Source organism: Telmatherina bonti, assembly GCF_933228915.1.
Source record: "Telmatherina bonti genome assembly, chromosome: 3".
In the NCBI taxonomy this organism is placed as follows: domain Eukaryota; kingdom Metazoa; phylum Chordata; class Actinopteri; order Atheriniformes; family Telmatherinidae; genus Telmatherina; species Telmatherina bonti.
The window spans coordinates 17,772,536-17,794,691 of NC_136621.1; the positions used below are offsets into that span (position 1 = coordinate 17,772,536).

Consider the following 22,156-nt stretch of genomic DNA (forward strand, 5'->3'; position numbering starts at 1 on the left):
GGACAGGAAAAGCACAGAGTTTTATACAATGCTGGTGTTACATCGACAGTGTGTTGATCTTTATTTCCTCATGTGCCTCCATGTCACTTTAACTGTGGTTATGTTTCAAATTCATTCAATAAAAAAAGAGACTAATTTTTATGACTTTTTATGAACTAATGTTGATCAGAAATCATGGTGACAGAAAGGTTTTCAGTTTATTTCTCGTCATTCTTTTCTCCTTTTTTGTCTTCATAAAGTTGCATGACAAGCTGATTGGCAATCGTTCAAAGGATCCTGAAGACATTTTTTACATAAAGTCCCTCCCAAACGTTCCCATCTAACCCATTCTGATCATTGTGTCTCTGTTTATTGGCATGCCATTGTCATTCACCCTCCTTTCTGCTGACATTTTGAGGTGTGGAGAAGAGTTGTACAGTTGTTCTGCTCTTAAATCTTAGGTGCTCCTTAATTCACAGGAAGTTGTTGGAAATCTGACGTTGGTGGTCAAACATGTCCTCCACTTCAGCGCTGTATGCGTCACCTGATGAGCACAGATTAAAAGGAAATGGGAAAAACTCAGAAGCAAGCAGGTGAGTCCTGGTTGTTTATTAGAGTTTTAGAGGATTTATTTGCACATTAAAAAGACAGAAGGGCTTCAGTACCTGCATGGCAGCCGTAGAGGTAAACTCGCGCTCCATCATACTTGCACCTACAGCGCATCACATTGTTTTGGAAATCTGACTCGGCCATGTCTAAGGTAGGGTTGACCTCAACCTGCACAGAAGGAGAGACAAGATATAAGATGAAGTGAGATATATAAGAAGTGAGGTTAAAGTCGTTCCTGAGATACCTCCTTGAGCTATTTCAGAGGGTTGTTGAGGCATTCTCAGGTAAATGTCTCAGTTTCTCCTTCTAGTTGAACCTGATGAAAGTCTTCAATAAGCCCACCCTGTAAGGATGAGCTCTTTACTCAGATCATGTTGAAAGGAGGCATTTTCCAACCACTGCAAAAACTCAGCCTTATAAAACAAGAAAAAAATATACAAAAATTAGGGAAATGTTGCTTAAAATAAGATAAATTATCTGCCAACAAAATAAGAAAGTTTGGCTTGTCAAGACTTCCCAAAACAAGTAAAAATACTCTTAAAACAAGAGAATTCTCTGGTATAAAAGCAAAGAATTATCTTACCTTTAAAAAAAATAAGCATATGTGTACTCAATTTAACATTTTTAATCTTACTTAGAATTCAGCTTTTGCAGTGTGCAGGTATTGGTGAGAAAAGAATGAGTCGTAAATAAAGCTGGTTTTATTGGCTGGCAGTCTCCTGGGGGGGGGGGGGGGGGGGGGGGGGTGTCCAAAAACATGCATGTTAGGTTCATTGGTGACTCTACATTGTTGCAGAGGAATGATTGTGAGCATGAATGGTTGTTTGTCTCGCTGTGTTGGCCCTGCAATGGGATGGGGTCCTGTCCGGGGTGTACACTGTCTCTTTCCTAACGATTGCTTGGATAGGCTCCAGCTTCCCTGTGACCCTTAATTGGATTTTAAGAAAACAGATGGATGGAATATCTAGAGATACAACACTAATGCCCAATCTCACACTTTCTATTTCAGTGTTTGTGCACATAAAGCTCCCAGTCCATCTGTTCAGGCTGAACATAAGTTACATAATATATTTTGTACAAAGCTTTAAACAGTTTTTTTCAAAATACTTTTTAAGGCAGAATTTTAATCTTGAATGAGATAACATGAGGTCACCAGTCCATCACTGGACTTATTAACTTGAATTCCAACATGAAGTTCACAGTAGAAGAATGAGCATAGAAACTTGAGACAGGGGAAGCATGAATGGTATTATTTCTATTCTAGCAGAAGTGACATCCTGGTGCTTCCCCCTCCTTTGCCTGACAAAGTAACTTCCAGGCTGGACTAAAAACTTCTAATTTCAAGAGTTATGAAACGACTTTTTAAAAATATTTTTTCCAAGAAACACAACTAAGAAGCAAAACTGTTGTTTACTGCTTTTCTATATGACCTGTGATATATAAACTTAAGACATGGATGACATTACTTTCCACTGTTATCTGTGCAGAAGAAAAAAAAAACACAAAGATGGCAGTTTAGAGTTTGCAGGCTATCATTAGACTGTTGCCATGGTTTGTTGTTTTTCCACCCTGTCTGTCTGCTTGCCATATATAAGGAAAGCACACAAATGAATTTTCCTTATGCACACATCAAACAGATAACCGGACCACATGTTCAATAAAGCAGCCCAGTTTCATTTTTTACATACTGTTTAAATCATGTGGTTCCAATTATATTTATAGCCCGAGATTTAAGATGAGAAATATACATACTTAATTCTTTTTTTCCCTATAACATTTTCGGCCAAATTCAGTATCATGAACTTCATATATTCTTTTTGATATTGCAAGTTGAGAGTGACGAGTAAGTTCAGTGTGCACTTTATGGTCCCGGTGTAAAATATCGTATTAACTTGGTGGCAGTAGATGCCCTCCTAAAAGCTCTTGTAATAATGTGAAACAAAGGGCGCGTAGCCTGTTTTACAGAGCAATGAAAGGCTGTCACTGTCATGTAAAAGACTGTGAGGTTATGCAGCTGATTTTTAGATGCTGGTGCAATCAGAAGCAATCAAGCGGAGCTGGACGTGACTCATCAGCCTTAATGTATGGTCCTAAAAATGGCTGCCACCCTGTGCTGCCTGGTAAAGAAAGAGAAACACCCAGCTGCATGAAAGAAGGACAAGCATCAACGCCCTCTTGTCAGCCTCTCGTTTCTTACAACAGTTTATAAGAAGCTCATCTACTGTTGCACCACAATCGAGACCACAAAGTGCCGTTGGGCCCTGATGTCTCGGTAATGTTGCGTCTCCGCTTCGTGACACACATGTCACATGTCTGCAGGCTCATTCAGGGATGACATACTCCTCCTGCATATAGTTTGCATACACGTATGCAAGTCCACCAGTCCAAAATAAACAACTTCATGTAAACTCTCAGAAAAGAATTAGCAACTGTAAACATTGTTAATGTGCTGCCACTGCGCTGACAGGAATAAATAGAAGAAATAACAAAGAAAGAGGCCAGATGAGTAAGTCAACAAAGAAGATCGGATGTCCTGGAACAGACGGGATGAATTTCAGACGGAAAACTTGTAGGAATGTAGAGTGATGACAAGGTTTTTCTGCTGCCAATAGGTCCACTTTCTGACGGTGTGGACTAATAGCAGGTTTACTTTCTATATAAATCCAGACTAAATTCACTTTCCTTAAATATGCACACACCCTAAACTACATACATACTGTACACCTGAGTGACTGGAGATGCAGAAAGGAACCGTTTAGCTAAAATGAGTGTCTTTTATTTGCACTTTTATCTCATGTGTGTTTTCAGATAAACAAACCTTGAGTTTTCAATACTTGCTTTCATTCCTGATCCAAGCTCTAACAAAGAGCAATAGTGCCATGTCACCATCAAGATTACACTGGGATTACTTTGTTTCTACTTTTGTGTTTCCCCTCCAAACTAACAGCAGCATGACTGCTGAATGTAGCCAACGAGCTTGTATAAGTACGTCTGTCCACACGTTCAACATGTAATATCACACGAATGTGTAGAAACCAGGAAGTGTGCTGCTGAATTATTAACTATCTATTTACATGTTGTCATATTGCAATTAACTTTGTTGGACATTTAGGAAGCAGACTGACCTGAAAGATGTATTCACCAGGCCGTATGTCTGTGATGTCGATCCACTGGCAGTCAATGTCATGGCGGTAAGTGTCCCAGCAACCGACTGAGATACCCTGCTGCCCCATGTTGTAGCAGGCATATCGCTTATGAATACCTGGAGGAAAGAAGACAGTTGTAGACGTAAAAGACAAACAAGTGTGGTAGTGTAGGTGGGAAGAATGTGAAGCTTTGCCTGTCAGGGTTCATGTGAGGATTTCTGCTTTGCACCAACTAGAAGTCTTCAAGAACAGAAAATCCTTTCTCACCATCAGGGCAATAGGTGTCTTCCAAGCAGAAACTGGCTTTGTGACCCTCAGCCACCTTTGTCCCGTTGATAGTGAGCAGATCATAGTGGGTGAACACCTCGATGCTGTGGTAGTGTCTGAAAGTAATGCATCAAGTCAGCAAATGTTTCATCAAGTTTAAAAAAAAGAAAATGAGAAAGATTTTCATTTAATATGTTGTTGTTTTTTTTTTTTTGTTTTTTTTTTATCTGCATGATTTTCTCAGGAAAAACATTACTTGTTTGAAATATGGTGACCATAAATCTTGTCATGGTTCTCTGTAGGCGTCAGGGAGTCAACAACTGGGAAAGCTAAACGGAACCGACGATATCAGTTTGGTGCTGCTCCTTCTGTCATCACAGAACTTTTCCCAGGACAAATCCTACCAAATGCAAGTGAAACCATGTGTTTGCTGGTTGAGGAGGTAGTGATTGGATTGCGGCTGTGTGTCTTGATCTGGGACAGGGAACCACAACCGCTGAGATAAGAAGCCAGGCTGCTCTGACAACAGTCATGCCTCTGACTGTAACAACTGGGTAACCAGTATAGAAAATGTTTATTGTAAACGTCATTCTGGAAGTTATTTATTGTGTTAAATAACAGACTTTTCAATGTGTTTGACTATTTATATCCCAGATCTAAAAGAAAAACATATCAATGCTCTGTGCTGTGCTCAGGGATCTTTGTTTACTCCACAAACCTTAAGTTGCCATTCATCTTCGGCAGCAGACACTTAACTTACTGACCTCCGGTAGCAACCACGATCGATCTGAATGCTTATTTATTTCGTGCTACCTCTTAAGAGTCCTGTGCCGTGGAATACACTGTGCAACTTTTGTCTTATTTTGACCAAAACCTGCAGTTTTTAATAGTTTTAACCATGTAAAGAAGACAGTTGTAACATTTATGAACTCATGCATATCTACAGGCTCTTCCACGCTCAGTTCAGCAGATACTTCCACAGTTGCTCATCACGGACAGGCGAAACTCTGGTTCTTGAATCAAAACACTGTAAAAATCTCCTCTTGCAGACAAGGCAAACTTTTCTGCTTCAGGTTAAGGAACCATTTAACAGTTTTACCTGTGACACTGGTGCCATGTCCAACTTTCCCTGGAGGCCCGGGGTCGGAAGTCGGCAAGACCCATGTTCATAATGCGGGAAGAGAAGCGCAGCAGGCGGCGGTGTCCGTATGGCCAGTTCATTCTGGCTGCAGAGGAGGACAGGCAGTTCTCCTCATTAGCACATGTCAGCAGGTGGAGAGGTCGATCCTCCAGGTAGGCTGTCTCTTGTACGAGCTGTGCATCCACTACAAGGTCAGGAGCAGCTGAGGGGGAGAAGAATGCATTGAAATAATATTCATTCAATCTTGCAGTGAATATTTTGTAGAGGGATCTTCATAAACTACAATAGTTGGGGTGCCAGTCACAAGCAAAAGCAAACTTGAAGTGATTAATTGAATAGCAAGAAAAAAAATAAAGGCACACTGGTTGCTTTTCCGTTAACCAGTTTAAAGCGAGTAAAGTATAGGGGAATATAACCTAAACAGCCTGTGTCTGAACAGCAGAAGAACAGATTCTTTTCCTGAGCAAACTTTAAGGATAGCAGAAAAAATTATCTTTTTCAGGAATTATCATCTCTGGAACAATTTGGGAAATTATATCCGGGAAAATGTGAATCAGTCAAAAGGCTTTTTTTTTTTTTTTGCTGGTTCATCCTGGAAACATCTGGTGAATCTGGATCAGGTCTGACACAACTGTCAAATGTGTAAAAAAAAACCTCTGCAGATTAGTAAAAGTTGTTTATTTTTACTCTTTGTTTCTATCTGTTCTCTTTAAAATTTAATAATTGAAGATCAAAATGGGAATGGATACCAGCCTCCTGAATTCTGCCGGTTTGGTTAGAGATTTTTAACCGTGAAATTAGTAGCAGCAAAGTTCGGCTGTCAGCTCCAAGCGAAAATTAGTACGGATGAAGAAGTTTGGTAAACCAGAAAAATCTGGTATTCTTTCATTTCTCCACATTTAAGCTGTCTAACTGCCTGCTAATAGGTGGCAGACCTGTGTACAGGCTTCATACTTTCACCTTGTCAGTCTCTGAAATCTCTTAAATATCTTGCACAAACTCTAAATTTGGGAGCATTTATGTTAATTTCAGTGTGCACAGGATACATTCTTTTCAGTCTAAAAGCCACCTGGAGGGAATGTGGAGGGTACAAATATAACTCAGACTTGAAATGAAAAGACTGTACAGTCAAAGTGTCAGAGTTGTGAAACCAAATGGGTAAGAATGTCGGATTTAAACTGCAGTTTTCCTGGCAGGTGGAGGCAAGTACAAGGCATTAACACAACATTTACTTTGTGTTATTATGTAAGATAACTTTGAAGTATGAAAACGCTAGAAATTCTGTTTAACAATCACCATTTAGCAACAATATTCCTGTTAATGTGTCTGCTGGTTCTGGACTCACTCTCCACGCATGTGACTCCTGCAGCCCGCCCATCTCCTCCTCTGGGACAGTAGACATGCGCGTTTCTGCGACACTGTTGTATAGACATCTCAGTGCCGATGCAGTGAGTCCCACTCAGCAGCACTTCATTGGCATTTGAAGATCCTGGCCAGAACCAGGTTTCCTGCACAAGGACACAAGAAGAGAAGACATTCATGCTGCAAAATCCCTGGAGGTTAAGATGTTACATAAAGAAAAAAAAAAAAAAAATCTGAGCTGACAACATATAGCAGCCTTGCTGTAAACACCAAAAGCCATTTTATAGGTGCTATCAGTACATATTATCACATTTTCCAGTCTTATTCACATTTTTAAAACTGCTTGTTAAATGTTCCACCCCCCCCCCCCCCCCCCCCCCCCCCTTAAACACTCAAGCTGCCTTTTCCATGCAACATACTATTTTCAGTTTGTTTGCACTGTGAATTTCCCCCAATCTCTCCTCGCCTCACTTTCCCTCTTTTATTTTCGGTGCACTGGAAGTGGACGTTTGAGAAGCCTGTAATTACCTCAGGCCTTGGTAATAACACAGCACAGACACACAAACGGCAGGATGGAGAGAAAGAGGCGGAAATATAGGCGCACACAGAACAATAGTTCAAACACAGAAAAAGACGGTCCCAGAAGAAATTGGGATTTCTTCTCTTTTTTTTTTTTTTTTTTTGTTAACCTGGTGAGCTCTTGAGGCGAAGCCCAAACCAAGCTGCCGACAGACCACCATGGCCTCGTTCAGGCCCCAGTTCTCGCTGCAGACCTGTCCCCAACGTTTCACACCTCCGACCTCCATCAGAACTTCCACGCGGCCTTCTCCACGGTCTCTCCCCCCCGTTAGACGCACCTGAACATATACAGAGGAAAAATAAGTATTTCTCTGTACCGGCTACATTTTTTCTGGCTGAAAAACAACCATGTGCTTGTGTGTGTTTCTTACAGTGGTCTGCATGTCAGTGCTGGGGACGTTGCAACGAACTGCCACATCTTGACTGTGTTTGCAGGTGTACAGTGGCACCGGTTTGTAGATGCAGTCTGTAATTGACTTCTCCTTGCCTGTGCACTGGACGCTGTTCATGTGGATGGGACCAGTGCCTACAGAAGAGGGGGCAGAGAGTGGCACTTGACTGATTGCCAATGAAAGGCCACATGCAAAGACATACTCTGATTCAATTACACATGAAAGGCTGTAAAACCTGGTAACTGCGGTCACAGATGTCCACAGAAAAGGGACTGGAAGCCCAGATGTGTACCTAAGATGTGGCTCAGCCAGAGAGCCTGTTGCTTTGTAGACCAAAATAGATCCAAAATTGCAAAATGGAGAAAAATCTTTCAACACATCTATGTTTGTGTAGGTGTATGAAGCCCAGGCTGAAGCTTGTTAAAGCCCTATAATTTGGCCTTAGCTAATGATGTCATCCAGCCAAGCTTTAAGTTGTCTTCCTTGACTGTACTACCCATGAGCCTTCGCTTTCTGCTATATGCTCACACCGCTCATTAGCAGGCCTGAAACATTAAAAACCACAGTGCTCCATACACACTGTTTATTCAGACCATATCACCCAGTTTAACAGAGCCCTAAAAGTAGCACCGAGATGCTTTCCATGATTTGCTTAATTAAATAAAGTAGTGAGATGGAGGTGGACCCACCATTAAAGGACATGCTATGTGCTCATTTAGGCAGAAAGATAATGGGAGGAAATGAACATGATTACAGAGTTACTGCTGAGGTATGGCGTGAAAAAAAAAGGAGAACAAGCGAGTGTGAGAAAGTGGACTCTGTGCTGTTTACTAGCAAAATGTTTAGCATAACTCTGCAACTGCCAGTGCAGTATCTATATTTTCTCACCCACAACAAAAGCCTTTCCATTACAGTTACATCTAAATGTTTTGCTCCTGCTTGGTGCTGATTGCCCGACATCCTGCTTTCAAAGCTGACCTAACTTTTCTCATTCCACAAGTTTATTTTGCAACCAAACATGTCATGCCATTGTTTTGGTTCTTGGACCCTCTTAGCTTAGTTTACACTTTTGTAATTGGTGCTGGGCAGAGTTCCTCAACAATCAGCTGCTGCAACAGAAGCAAAAAATCAGGCTGTAATCATTTTCCCTGAGTTTATTTGTCTGTTCAAGTCCATGGAGTTAGAGCACTGCCTTCAACAGCCATTTAGACCGAGGGCTGTTTAGTCTAAAGGTTTAGTCTGAGTTAAGCTAATCATGCTCTGGATGCATGAAGAAGCTCAAAATTTTACTATTTAGTACAAAATCTTTGATAAAATCAGTGGCTGGTGGTCTTTTTTTTAAATTATGTGTGCGGTTTTTATAAATGAGGTTATGTGCATACTTGGACCAAAAAGACAAATAAAGACAAAGTTTGAGTTTTGTTTCAACACTCAAGCGTATCCCACAGTGACCTCCCAAGACACAAAGAACTAAAAGCTAAATTCATCTCTTCTGCACAGAAAGATGAATTTAGCTTTAAAGGGCAATTTGAGTGCATGTAGACTGTGTGTGGCTGTGTTTATGTGTCTTATCTAACCTTGTCCCAGCTGAGCCCTGGTGAGCGCCTCTTTAGCCGTCCCAAAACCCAGCTCTCTGCAGACAACGCTAGCTGCAGTCACGTCCCACAGGTGGTCACACACGGTACCCCACTTGCCCTCTTTCAGGACTTCGACGCGGCCCTCGCCGAGACGGGGCCCTGACTTCAAACGCACAACAGGCTAGACAGAAAAAGGAGGAGAATTAGTATCATACATTTTTACTTTTTTAACCAGCCAGCAGAATGACGGTCTGACTCCTGTGTTAAGCTGAGAAGATTAGCTTTGTCAAGGAGAGCTTTATAGGTATAAAGATCCTTTTGCTGATCTAAATTCATTTTTATGTGTTTATTTTGAAAAATGTTTTTTTTAATGGAATTTACTAAATTTCCCCTCAGGAACAATAAAGTATCTTTAATTGAAATAAATTAAATTAAATCAAATCAAATCAAATCAAATCAAATCAAATCAAATCAAATCAAATCAAATCAAATTAAATTAAATTAAATTAAATTAAATTAAATGAATTGAATTGAATTGAATTGAATTGAATTGAATTGAATTGAATTGAATTGAATTGAATTGAATTGAATTTTATTGCTAGATCTGACCAGACAGGACAGAAAAAGGATGAAAAGAGAAACAGAAATAGACAGAATAGAGGACACAAAGATGCATCATAGTAAACAATCCAACCACAGATTCTACAATCTACAACACCGGTACAAAAATGGAACAAAGGACATCCCACACCCTAAAGGAACACAAAGTCAACAACTGTCAGGAGCACCAGAGATAAACAAGTTAAAAATAAACCATTTATTACAACTAAAACCAGAAACACGAAATGAACTGAAAGTAGCTGTTAGTGAGTAAACCTACAGGACAACACAGCGACTCTGTCAGCATGCAGGATAAATGGAGTGAAATGTGTTCAAAGAAGCGTGATCACGTGAATGGGACCCTGCCTGCACACAGATGAGAGGCAGGCTGGTAGGATCCCAAGACCAGGGAGAAAGCACACACACCAGGCACCCCACCACAAAGTTAGCCCAGTGTCTGCCCAGGATATGGCAGAGGGAGACCCCAGCCAAAGCCCCCTGCAGTCAGGGGGTACAGGCCTTGGCGGGCCAAGACTCCACCAGGCTGGTTGGACAGAGCACAGGCCCCAGAGCTCAGAGAGCCTGTAACAGCCCCAACTCCACAAGCCAAATCTGGCACCACACCTACAATAGAGCAGGTCTCCCAAGACGACCACTTGGCGGAGACAAATTAATACTGCAATGCCCCAGTTGTGCACCCCTTGAACCGGAGCCCCATCCACAAACATTTTATTAGTCCACGACATGTGTTGGACATGTGTTGGACACGTGTCCAACACAGAGAGACAAACAACCACTCTAAGGACAATTTCGAGTAACCAGTCAACCTAACATGCATGTCTTTGGATGGTGGCAGGATGCTGGAGTACCTGGAGAGAACCTACGCATGCATAGGAAGAACACACAAACTCCACACAGAAAGGCCACCACTCGAACCTCTTCCCAGCTGAGACTCAAACCAGTGACCTCGCTGTGAGGCCACAGTTCTAACCACTATGCCACCGTGCAGCTGTTTAATCTGTTCCTCTTCTCTTCATAATTTATTTATTAAAGCTAAACTACTGAACACTGCTGGCAGATTTTCCAACCTTGTAACCCCCTTCAAAAACAAATCCATCTGTCCTGCATCCTGTCTCTTGTCTAAAGTATAAACTCCGTTGGATGTTGACAATTTCCTTCCTTCTTTTCCTAGCTTTCTCCAAAACTGTCTTCTTGGGTTTCTTATATTAATGAAGCCATAGTAAATGTTCAAAAAGGTCAGTTTGTTGATATCCAGTTGCTGGCATTTGACACTGCGTCATAATGCAAAACACAGATGTCCCGCGATGCTTTGTGAATAAAAACAAGTTGCAAACTGCAGTTTTTCAGCCTCCATGAATGGTTGTGATGAATGTCAGTGTGACGACAAAATAAGTCAGAAAAACCGAGTTCTAAGATCAGAAACATGTCACGCTGCTGTAAGGCTGAAAAAAAAACTTGATCAATTATTTCCCTTTTACCAAACCTTTGTGTGCTCTGACAAAAGGAAGCTCTCAATGCAATAATAAGACAAAAAGTCAAACTGTGGTTTAACAATTGAAGATTTTCTTTTCACCATACACACTAACCGGCACAGCGGGTGGGGCAGGCGCTCTGCCATGATGTGTGAACTGGAATCCCGGGACACAACGGACCACTGCATGCATGCCCCCCTTGCATGGAACATCGCTCCTGGGAAGCGATAGCTGGGCCTGACATTGCGTTAAGGATGCCTCCTCTCCCCGGCAAAGCACCTTCTCCACCCAGTAAGCCTTCTTACTGATCTGTGTCCTCAGGCTGACAAGGGAATGAAGTGGAAGAGTGTGTGAAATGACAGCAAAAGTTTGTGATTCAGCATGACTCATCAGATAAACTTAAAATACAATCTAGCCGATAATGATTTTACCTTGAAGAAGGATCAGCTAGTTTAGAGTCCCACTGTTTCCTGAAAGGGAGAAAAAAACTATTGTTGGAACTTTAAGAGAAACAGCTTTACAGTGAGTAGACTAAACAACCAGCTGATCCTATACATTCCCACTGCACAGTCTCACTTTTCCTCTTTAATCACCCTCCTCTCCCCTTTGACATTTCCACCCTTTCATTTGGTCAATCAGACTCAAAATAAACAAAGTGAAACTACAAATATGAAGGAGGCACACCATGCCGAAAAAGGAATTTGCGTCTTTGGTCAACCTTATTGTTCCCAAGACAGAAACACAAAGCAAAACAAGAGGAAGATTTACAATGTTGGAACATAAAGTTCTCTTTCCTTCCAAACCATTCCCTTCATTTCATAATCTTTTCAGCTCTTCCAATTCTACATTCATAGGTATTTCTGTTTTAATGTTTGTCTTAAAGTCTACAGTGAATGTCTGGTTTGAGGCGTCCATGTGGAAAAAGCTGAAAGGATGAATAGGCTACTATACATTAATCCCTGTAGGAAGCCTTGTTGAGGAGTGCCAACTCCAACAGGGTTTTTTAGACCGTCTCTAGTTTCATTTGTGCTACCTTAAACTAGAGTCATATCCAAAAGGGAAACAGTGAGTATTCACAAAATGAGGCCCCTGAAGTCTGGACCCAAACTTTCATGTGCACACATTAGAGCTGACCACTTGCATCAGCCAGTGTGACCACAGACAGGTGCAGTGTGACTGACGCCCTTTATGAATGAGCCTGCATAAAATGAGTCAGAACATCGAGTATAGAAAAGAGGAGAGTTTACTACGTAACCAGATTCACGATGCAGTTATATATTTGTCAGCCTGAAAAAAGAGATGTTTCCTCTCCAGGAGAACCCAAGTATCCAAGTGTTTCAGTGGCTGTTCTGCAAATGTTTTTGAGGTTAGAAGGGCTCAGGAAAAGGCTTGAAAACAAAATAGAAATCCTGAGCCAGATGAACTCCTGTGGAGAACACGAGCTTTGCAAGTTGTTTACAATCGACCAAAAAGAGCAGACTGTGAAGAGTTCTTAAACGAACAAAGAAATGTCTGCCTCGTTCATAAGCACACACTGTCACCAGTTATTACTTTACTACGTCTAATGCATCCCAGCGGTGAAAAAAATCCCTTTGCCAACAGTCTGGTGGATTAATCTGTTTTCCTGTTTTCAACCAACAAACTCAAAGTGCTAAAAAAAAAACCTAATCCTTTAATCCTTTTCAGTTGTAGATGTATTTAAAGGTCCAACTCCATCTAATGACACTTTGTAAAACAGTTACTTAGAGAATTAAAAGAGTCATTAGTCGATAAACATACTTTTAGTCAGCTGTGCCTAAGTAGATTTGTTTACTTTTTATGTACAGAATATAGACTTGATTGGTTGTGTCGGCCAAACCTATTACAAAAAAGCCAAAAACCTTGCAACAACAGAAAACACCAAACTGACACCTTTTCATTGCTGAAACAAATTACCGGTTGTCTTTTGTGGGTTATGTATATAGAAAGCTGATTTGGCTGGATGTGTGTTGGGGTGTCTTCAGGGCGTGCACTCCATGCATGCACCCAACGCATTGTGAACGTGCTCTGAGTGCACACCCCAGAGATGCGTTGCAGCACACACCTGGCCAAGTCGGTAGTCTCTGAACTGATCACTCCGCATGAGCCAAAATGCTCCAGAACGCCGGCAGCATGGGGCTTTCTGCTATTACAACAGCAGGAAGCCAATGTGTGAATGTACATTTTAGGTCTTCAAGTAACAGAATACATAGTTAGTGAGGTGTAAAACTCCACATAGTTACATCAAAAAAACATATGTTACAATTTAAGGGTCAAAATTCCCATTAGTTGTCCAACAGAAAGCAACAGCCTAAAGATACGTTGCCTTCTGCCATGTTTTACAGCATTACATTGTGGGAGCTCGTATAGATTGTGTGCATAATTGTGTCATACATTTCCCAATGGAAAAAAGCTATAAGAAACCCTAATCTGGAGGTTGATAGGGTAAGACTGGGGTCTGCAGATCTCTGTCTGGAAAACACAAGTTTGACCCCGGGTGTGAGAACACTTTCCTTTTAGCATTGCAGGTCCAGACTCTTTCATGTCTTGCATGACTGTTTTTTTCTCTCAAGTCCCTGATTCAGTGTTTCGTTGATGAAAGACTGAAACGATAATTACTTTTGAAAACTCTTAGTGTCACAATGGGAAGATGTGGGATCAACACTAGCCCTTTTAGTTTAACAGCAATTTAGCACCATTATATAGATCTTTAATTTTAGCAATTGAAACAAAGTGTTGAGACATGAACAACACACAGGCTCAACGCGCAGGTAATGATCAAAGTGATTTCACCTTTCTGTAAATCCGTATGCAAATTGGGATTGGCTTGTGACTGTCTCCTTGCCTCCTTTGTGTGTTGGTACTGTTTAAAGTCTTACGTAACACAGTGGTAAATCAAAAAATGAGTGAGACTGACTGTGTGGGGGTGTTAGTTCATGGTTTGGAGGCGGTAAGGGGAGGAAGGTGGGAGGGGGGGGTGAGAGTGCAACCCATATAATTGCCTGCTCTGCTTGGCAGTGTCTGCTTTGCGGTCCAGCAGTAGCATGTTGGTTCACACACACCAGACATGGAAATATGCACGTAGATATCTACTTTCCCCTGCCTTGTCTCTGTAAAAACAAAACCCTTTAAAACCACTGTTGTTACCAAACGTTATGAGTGCATGCTGGGAAACGCAGAATGAGTGATGTAAGACTTATGTCTCCAACTTTTATAAGAATCACCCAACTTCATTTAAACATAGGCATGCTATTTGCTTTTCAGATACAGCTCTAAGATACAGCCTTTGTTAGGCTGGCAACACATTAACTCTCTTATGTAATTAGGTTTTTAAAGTTTACTGTATTACTGTAAACTGTGTTGAATATAAACTAGATTTTATATATATATATATATATATATATATATATATATATATATATATATATATATATATATATATATATATATATATATATATATATAATATTTTATATATATATTTTATTGTCTCGGACTGTTTAATCCACCTGCATGTACTTCCACATTTTGTGAATATGTGCTGTAATTTTGCGACTTTGGCACTTGGAGGGTTAAAACTGATGTAAAACAATATCTGTCTAGATTGAAAGCAAAGGATGTGAGCCGCAGCTGTAAAAAGGCTGTGATCACAGGACTCGCTCTAAATTACTCTAACCATGTGAAAACTCTCGTATTTCATATAACACTAGTGTGTGTCTTTTTTTTTTTTTAACTGTCTGCAAAATACCAGAAACCACATTGGAAAAGAGGAGCTGACTCTCAGGAAAGCAGAGATAACCTGTTATTAAAGACTACTGCATGAATGCAAGACTGTTTTACTGGAACAATCGGTCCAACAGGGACAAAGCAAGTTGCCATACTGACTCCACAACTGCCTGTCTGACTATCCTACAAACCCCAGCTGAGCGATGAAAATTCAAAGAAGTCACAATGATGTACTTTCCATGAAAATAGGGTTTTAGTATGACTGCCATAAATGCATTAAAGAGGATTTTTCAAAAGTCTGTTACTGATGAGGGATGAAGCAAAGAGCAGAGGGTGAAAGTAAATTGGAGAAACCGAAGAAGTTACTGTCAGCCTCAAAGAGAGGGAGCGTGATGAAACAACAGAGTTGGAAAATGAATCAAGCTCTTGTCTTTTGTGTGCACAGCAAAGTGGGGGAGGATATAAACATCTGCAAAAATGCGCTGAGCAACTTAATGGCCAGAGACAAAGGCAGTCGCTCAAAAAAGACTGACAAAAAAAAAAAAAAGAAAAAAAGAACACAGCCAATGGGATAGAGAGAGAGAGGCGCTGACTCAGCAGAGGGTGTGCAACAGGTTCAACATAAAAAAATATACTAGGGATGTGATGAGAGGTGTGGATCCAACACTGCAGGATTGTTTATGAAACTCCCATTAAACCTATTGGTTACACTGGTTCATGCTGGATTTTTGTTTTTCAGCAACATGGACATAATTTTGGTAATATATATGTGTACAGTCTCAGTCGCTGATGCCTTCACTGTGTTAGACTGGTAGAGATTTTAAAACAGTCTTTCTTTAAAACAACATAGAGATGTAAAAACTGGTGATCAAGCTTTTGTTATGTCAGTGTATTTAGCTCGTACACAGGATAATAAAGGGTTTCCACCTTTTAAATCAAATAAATGACCATTAATCATTAATAAAATTAATTGCATTAATAAGCATAACCTAAACTCTACCCGAGGGACTGGTGATGATGAGGATTGAATCCAGAGCATCCTGCAGTGTTTTCCTGACCTTTAACACACTCTGAAATAATAAGGCAAATTTACTACTATGGACTGGACCACAGATGTCAGCACTACATAAGAGGAGGATGAACTTCCAGCTGTCAGGCTGTTAGGTTTCAGAAAGTTAAAAAGTTGTGCCTATTTTTATTGCCCCAACTACAGTGAAGGTCAGTGTTTTCACCCAGGTTTGATATTCCTATTGATGCCTGCTGTCCTGGAGCTGATTAAAACTGCAGACTTATTTGATACAGAAACTGAAAACTGACTAAACACATTCCCGCTGCAGCCAAGAAGCAGCCGACACCTTCAGTGGGTATTAGTAGATGTTTTTGTCCAGTAGAAAGGTTAAAAATTAATATTATTACCTGACTAAGTTAAGATCTCTGTTCATCTAATACATCTATGTGAGATGTTATCAGCCAAAACTGTAGTATGCATTAATATCCATGAAAAAACTTGTTAGCTGAATTTCTTTACCTTGGACCAACCTAGCAACATAAATTCCTTCTGGATGTACATGGTTGATATGGCTAACCAAAATGATTCACCAGCCAAATGCTTCTGGTCTTTCTTTACTAAAAAAAAAGTCTTTCTTCAAAACCCCCCACCTTCTGTTTACTGGACAGAAATATTTACTTCAGTCATTTCCCGCATAGCTGGCTGGGAGCTGACAAAACAAACATCATTCATGGCCTCTTGCAGTCTTTACACTGGTCGCTGGCTCAACTCCTAGCGGTGAAATATAATGTTTCTCTAGAAACGCTGAGGTGATTTCCAAGGCTGTTGTTGTCTATGTTTGCATAGATCAGATTTGTATGAAGGAAAAATAAACAGGACCATTTCCCTTTTTTTTATGTATCAACTGATCAGCTTTACTACAGAAACACTTAAGTAAAGATGGGCAAAATGATTAAGGGTTTCAAACAGTACTTCATCTTAGCCTCCCAGCTGTACAAAATTTCAGAGAAATAAAACTTTGGTAATTTTTCTTGCTGGATGGGACAACTGAGGAGAAGCAGCTTGTATCCTGCTGTTGAACGGTGCAAAACAGACCATTAGGGGTTGGTTTTGGTGATGCAGACAGACAGATGGTAGAGGACAGGTTAGTGGTCAGTACAGCTGTCCTGTTAGCCGAGCCCTAAAAAAGACTCTTGTGGGCAGACGGATGGACACATGGAGGGAGTGTGTTTGTATGTGTGTAGGTTTCTATGTGTTTGGGTGCATATTTGGACAGTTTTGGACATGGTTTGGAATGTATTAGCATATTGGTGCAAGTGAGGTGTTTGGTTTTTTGATGGTATGTTTGTAAAGAATTTGAAGGTTAGTTGAGGTGCTTCATTGGATATTTGTATCCAAAGCCAGACAGATTAGCAGTCATATACCTCAAACTTCACTCTACCACCTGTGCTGTCATTTTGATTTCAGAAAAAATTATATTTAGAGGCGTGGGTAAGTGGGTTTTTTTTTTTTTTCCAGCAAGTTATTCCTCATGCTGTTTTTGTTTCTGAAAACTAACAATAAATCAGGAATTTTATATTTGTTTTTAATAATACTTATAAATTCATAAAGTGTACAAATGTGTCTGCTAGAACAGAAAACATTTTCCTCAAGCTGTTGTCCACATGGGGTTAATAAGCAGAGCTTTAAACCCAATGCAAGCACATTAGGTTTAAGTTCAAGTTGCATTTTTATACATAGTGGAATTCACACATTAAATCCTAAATGTATTAGAGCAGAGCAATATAAATGTTAATATTTCAGACTTTATATATTGTCTGAAGATCACCTAAACAACCTTTTGGCATTTATGCTCTTTCAGTGCTTGGTGCGTCCAACATGCCAACGTAAAAAAAAAAAAAAAAAAGATTTTATGGTCTAATTTCCAATTTGTAAGGTGGAGTATATTGAACAGTGTAGTGTCACATTTGAAGCCTGGAAACTGTTTAATCAAACATTAGTATTTAACTCCCTCCAAACAACCCAGGTAGTAAACATGTTTAGGCCAAATTCGTTTTACTTTCGGTGCTTATGTCTCAGTTACAGAACTGTTGAGTGTTGTGTGGGCCAGAAGTGGAACAGATGTCAGCCTGGATTGGATTATGGCAAGTCTCCTGTAGGCCACATGTGGTCCAGATGTCGGCTGATGGCATGGATATAGATTATGGCAAGTTTTTTGTGGGCCAGAAGTTGTCCTCATACGGAATTTGCTAGTGGGCCTAATATGGCGGTCATGTGGCTGAGTTTTGGCAGCCATGCTCACATTTAGTCAACCCCATAAGTCATGACCAAATTTGGGCCAACAAGAATACACATTTTGGTTATATTTGAGTCAACCATGTTTTGCTGTCTGGAAAATAAATTTCATGGGGGGACAATTCATTTAGGCTGAAATGGCTTTGGCTAAGATTCAAACAATGTGTCAATATCACATAACAACCAGCTCTCTTTTAGGACCATCATGTTTTCCACCAGCCCAGTGAATGCCACTACCTATGTGTTTTTTGTTTTTTTGTTTTTTTTTTAAAAACCAAACAAACAAACTTTATTTGTTTAAGTGTAATTTATACCCAAATTTCAGAAAACATTTTCATCCATGTCAAATTGTAACAACAATTGTCAAAACCCACCCATCTAAATCCCAGTAAAAGTTTGACCAGATCATAATTTTATAACTGGAATATTTGCATAAAGTTTTTTTTTTTTGTTTTTATTTTATTTTTTTTTATTCAAGTCTGGTTCTCTAATCCAAATACTTGTGTCCATGTCAACATGGCTATACTGTCAAAATTATGTATTTATACCTAAGCACATTCATTTTCTAATGCTCACCAAGTAAAGTTATTGTATACCAGGAGGTATCAAACTTCCATCATAACTTGTGCTTACATGTTACCAAGGCAGCCAGTAAAATTATGTTTGGGAAAGTTATCCTGTAAAAGACTTATTATACATCTACCTATGACGCTTTCCTAAACAGGAAGGGATTTATGTCTTAAGTCTCGTGCAATAAACTGAATGTACCTCAGAAGTGAAAAAGCCTTTATCATAGGTTGGTCTTGACCTCATGTCAGGAACACTTTGATGATGGAAAGTAACGTGTGTTGCTGCGCCATCCAACCACCCATTCCTCTTCCTGTCTATGCAGACTTTGCGGCTTGTTAAACTATAGACTTGACAATTACATATGGCACAATGTGACAATGCTAATGTAATTCATATTTGCTCCTGCTGCTTGTAGAGACTGCACTTTACATGGAACTGTTATGAATCATATTCAAGGATGTAAACAAATGTTCATCAATTCAGCTTGAGGACTTTAGAGTCATGTTTTTGTCCACTTGTTAAATAGATTCAGTGCTCATGATTTGACTTTTGGTTTAGTAATGTCAGAGGTTCAGCTGTTCTGTGTGCTAGTGTGTTTTTCACATGTCTGTGTGTCTGCTGTATGTGTCAGTGGTGAATGTAATTGAAAACAAAATGTTATATAAAACATTTAAAATTTAAAACAGTGAACTAAAAGATGTTCAAATGCACACAAAAAAGTCAAGCTTTCATTGGCAGTATGTTATTAAGCAGTGAAAGTTTGACTTGTGCAAACAAAACAAAGTAAAACCGAAAAAAAAAACCTAAAATCTTGGATTATGTCAGGTTTTAAATCCGAATAGGAAGAAATGTGATCAGTCTTTGAGAGTTTAAATGAAAACAAGTGTCCCCAGCCGAAAATGAAAGAGACGATGAAATGATCAAACAATGGAAATTGTTTGAAATGAAATATCATCTGTCATTAGCTAATCATCTTTACGTGATATACACAGAAATCCACTGGTTTAATGGTAACTCTGCTGAAGGTAAGGAGAAGCGAGACACACATGGTCAAACACACCATCCAGTGTTACTGGACACAGATAAATGAAGGTTTCTAAATGATATACGATTAGAAGCTCCGTACTGTAGGGGAAGTTTCATGTGAAGACATGCACCATGCAGATTATGATAATCTTGTAGTCTGGATCTGACATTAATAACATATTATCCAGGACAATTTTTCAACCTCTGAGTTAAGGCCCACTCAGCCAAAAGGAGGAGACAGACCTGTCGGCCAGCATGGCACGCATAAAGCTACAGTGGAAATGTCATGGCAAGTGTGGTTATACTAATGACGGACATTTTGGTTAACCTATACAACAGGGGAGCTGGGACAGCAAACCAGAAAGGAAGCTGGCTGACCTGTGAGATGTGCAGTCCACTGCACTTCTCTATTCCTTTCATAAATACACAAACATCCATTCATAAAACCACTTGTGATATCACCATACCAATCTTACATTGTTGGCTCTCATATACTTACCTGTAGGCATTTAGGTCAAGCGCTTCTGCTGCAGGAAATCCTAACATGCCACAAACAACACGGCTGCTGCTCAGGTCCCATCCCTGGTTGCACACATGGCGCCATTTTCCAGCATACTTCACTTCTAGCACTCCCTCCGTCACCAGACCCTCGTTATTGCTGGACAGTCTGGAGCGAAGACGAGCCTCCCCTAAATGAACCCACTCAGACCCCTATGAATGAGAGAAAATGATGTTTTACAAGGTGAGCAATAATTGAGAACACTGCACTTTTCTTTTATCCCAAACACTGCTAGCTTGTTTGCTAGCTTTTGTCATGCACACAGCAGATTTGACATGAGCCAATCAACTTCACCTCTGCTCACGCAACACATGAGCACATAGATTAAACAAATAACACAGACAGCACGTGATCAAGTCAAGAATAACTCTCTAATCATCACTCTCTCTGATTGTCCACATTTCATGCTGTAGGCAGCAGGAAGGAAACTGACAGTCAACTCTCAGTTTGTCAAATATTTCAGGAAGATTAAAAAATAGCAAGTCGTTTGTAAGTTGTCATGGACAAACAGCCAAACAGAAGTGATAAATGGCTCAATTTCCTCTAATCTGAGACATTTCCCTCAGAAGAAGAGCCACTGGAGGTGGTTAGGATAATCTAGGCCCTGCTGGAGCACAAGGACTAGATTTGGAGAAGCTTTGGTTTTACAAAGGTCTGTAATTATACAAGTCCGCTGGCCTGTGGCTCTGCAAATGACTTTTCTGTAAAAGTCTGCACAAACTCAGCTGCATGGTTTTAGTGTGTGTGTGTCTGTATATGTGTTTTTACCTGTGTGTATTGCGCATCAGTCTCCAGTCCCAAGTCTGGGTATACTGGGTCGGGTTCAACATGGTTTCCGCTGAGCTGCTGTTGCCTGTTGTTCCTCTCAGACTGGAGTTGGGAGTGAGGTTGAGGTTGTGGTTGGCTGTCCACCTGCCTCTCTGCCTCCCGTCTCACTGCCTGTGGACTGGTCCTCTCTGTCTCTTGTCTTGGCCTGAAGGCTGCGCCATTTGCCAGGCGTGAAGGCAGCTGGTGTCCTCGTGGGCTGGCCTGCTGGCTCGCTCTCGAACCGCCTCGGTTCCTTCTCAAGATCTGGATCTCGTGGCCATTTTCTTGTGGGGAAAGGCTGTTGCGGCGGGTGGAGGTTGGATTGCGATGAAGGGCGATTTCATGGCCTCTTCTGGAGTGGGAGCTGGTGTGGGCTGGTGGTGCAGGTGGACCTGGAGGGGAGACAGCCTGAGGCGGTGGTTCTGGTGGTGAGTTCACTTGTCTCTGTTGGTTTGGTTGTTGCCCTGAGGATGAATGCTGTTCTTCCTCTAAAGTTGCAGGGGGGAAGCCGGGTCTCCTCTCTGGGCTGCAAATGACCCCAAGATCTTCAGCATGGGTGCAGTCATTGATTCCCCAGCCGTTGGATTGACACTCTGCAACAGAGAGCTCTGTGCCCTTGCATCGCACGTTGTCTAACCAGATAAGACCTATTACGAGAAAGATTTTTGTTAATAAATCATGAAAAATAATATGGAAAAAATACGAACAACTGGGTATTCTTAACAGCGTGTACCTTGTCCCTGGCCAAACTTGGCACTATGTGCCCAGGTATAGCTGCGCTGAAAGCCCAGCTGCCGGCACAACACATTGGCAAGCTTAAGATTCACCTCGTCATCACACACCGTACCCCACGATCCATCATAGAACACCTCTACTCGTCCCTCGTTTGCACCTCGCCGTCCTACGCCTGCAAGACGAACAAGCACCTCCTGTGCTGACAGCTGAGGTGGGTATAGGCACAGTAGGACAAGGAGCGTTGACAGGGAGCTGAGGGACAGCAT

At 40.8% G+C, this 22,156-nt stretch overlaps 1 protein-coding gene across 1 annotated transcript; it reads right to left on the reverse strand.

Annotated features, from left to right (window-relative positions):
- Positions 1 to 394: 394 nt before the first annotated feature.
- On the reverse strand, positions 395 to 22,156 carry LOC306774423 (lysyl oxidase homolog 4-like; the record flags this gene model as incomplete). Its single annotated transcript, XM_079264450.1, has 14 exons — positions 395 to 523; positions 645 to 756; positions 3,714 to 3,850; positions 4,002 to 4,117; positions 5,101 to 5,344; positions 6,488 to 6,650; positions 7,194 to 7,361; positions 7,455 to 7,609; positions 9,053 to 9,233; positions 11,260 to 11,467; positions 11,577 to 11,615; positions 20,289 to 20,500; positions 21,117 to 21,802; positions 21,889 to 22,156. The coding sequence occupies 14 exons, from the start codon at positions 22,154 to 22,156 to the stop codon at positions 453 to 455; spliced, it is 2,760 nt and encodes a 919-aa protein (XP_079120576.1). The 3' UTR covers positions 395 to 452.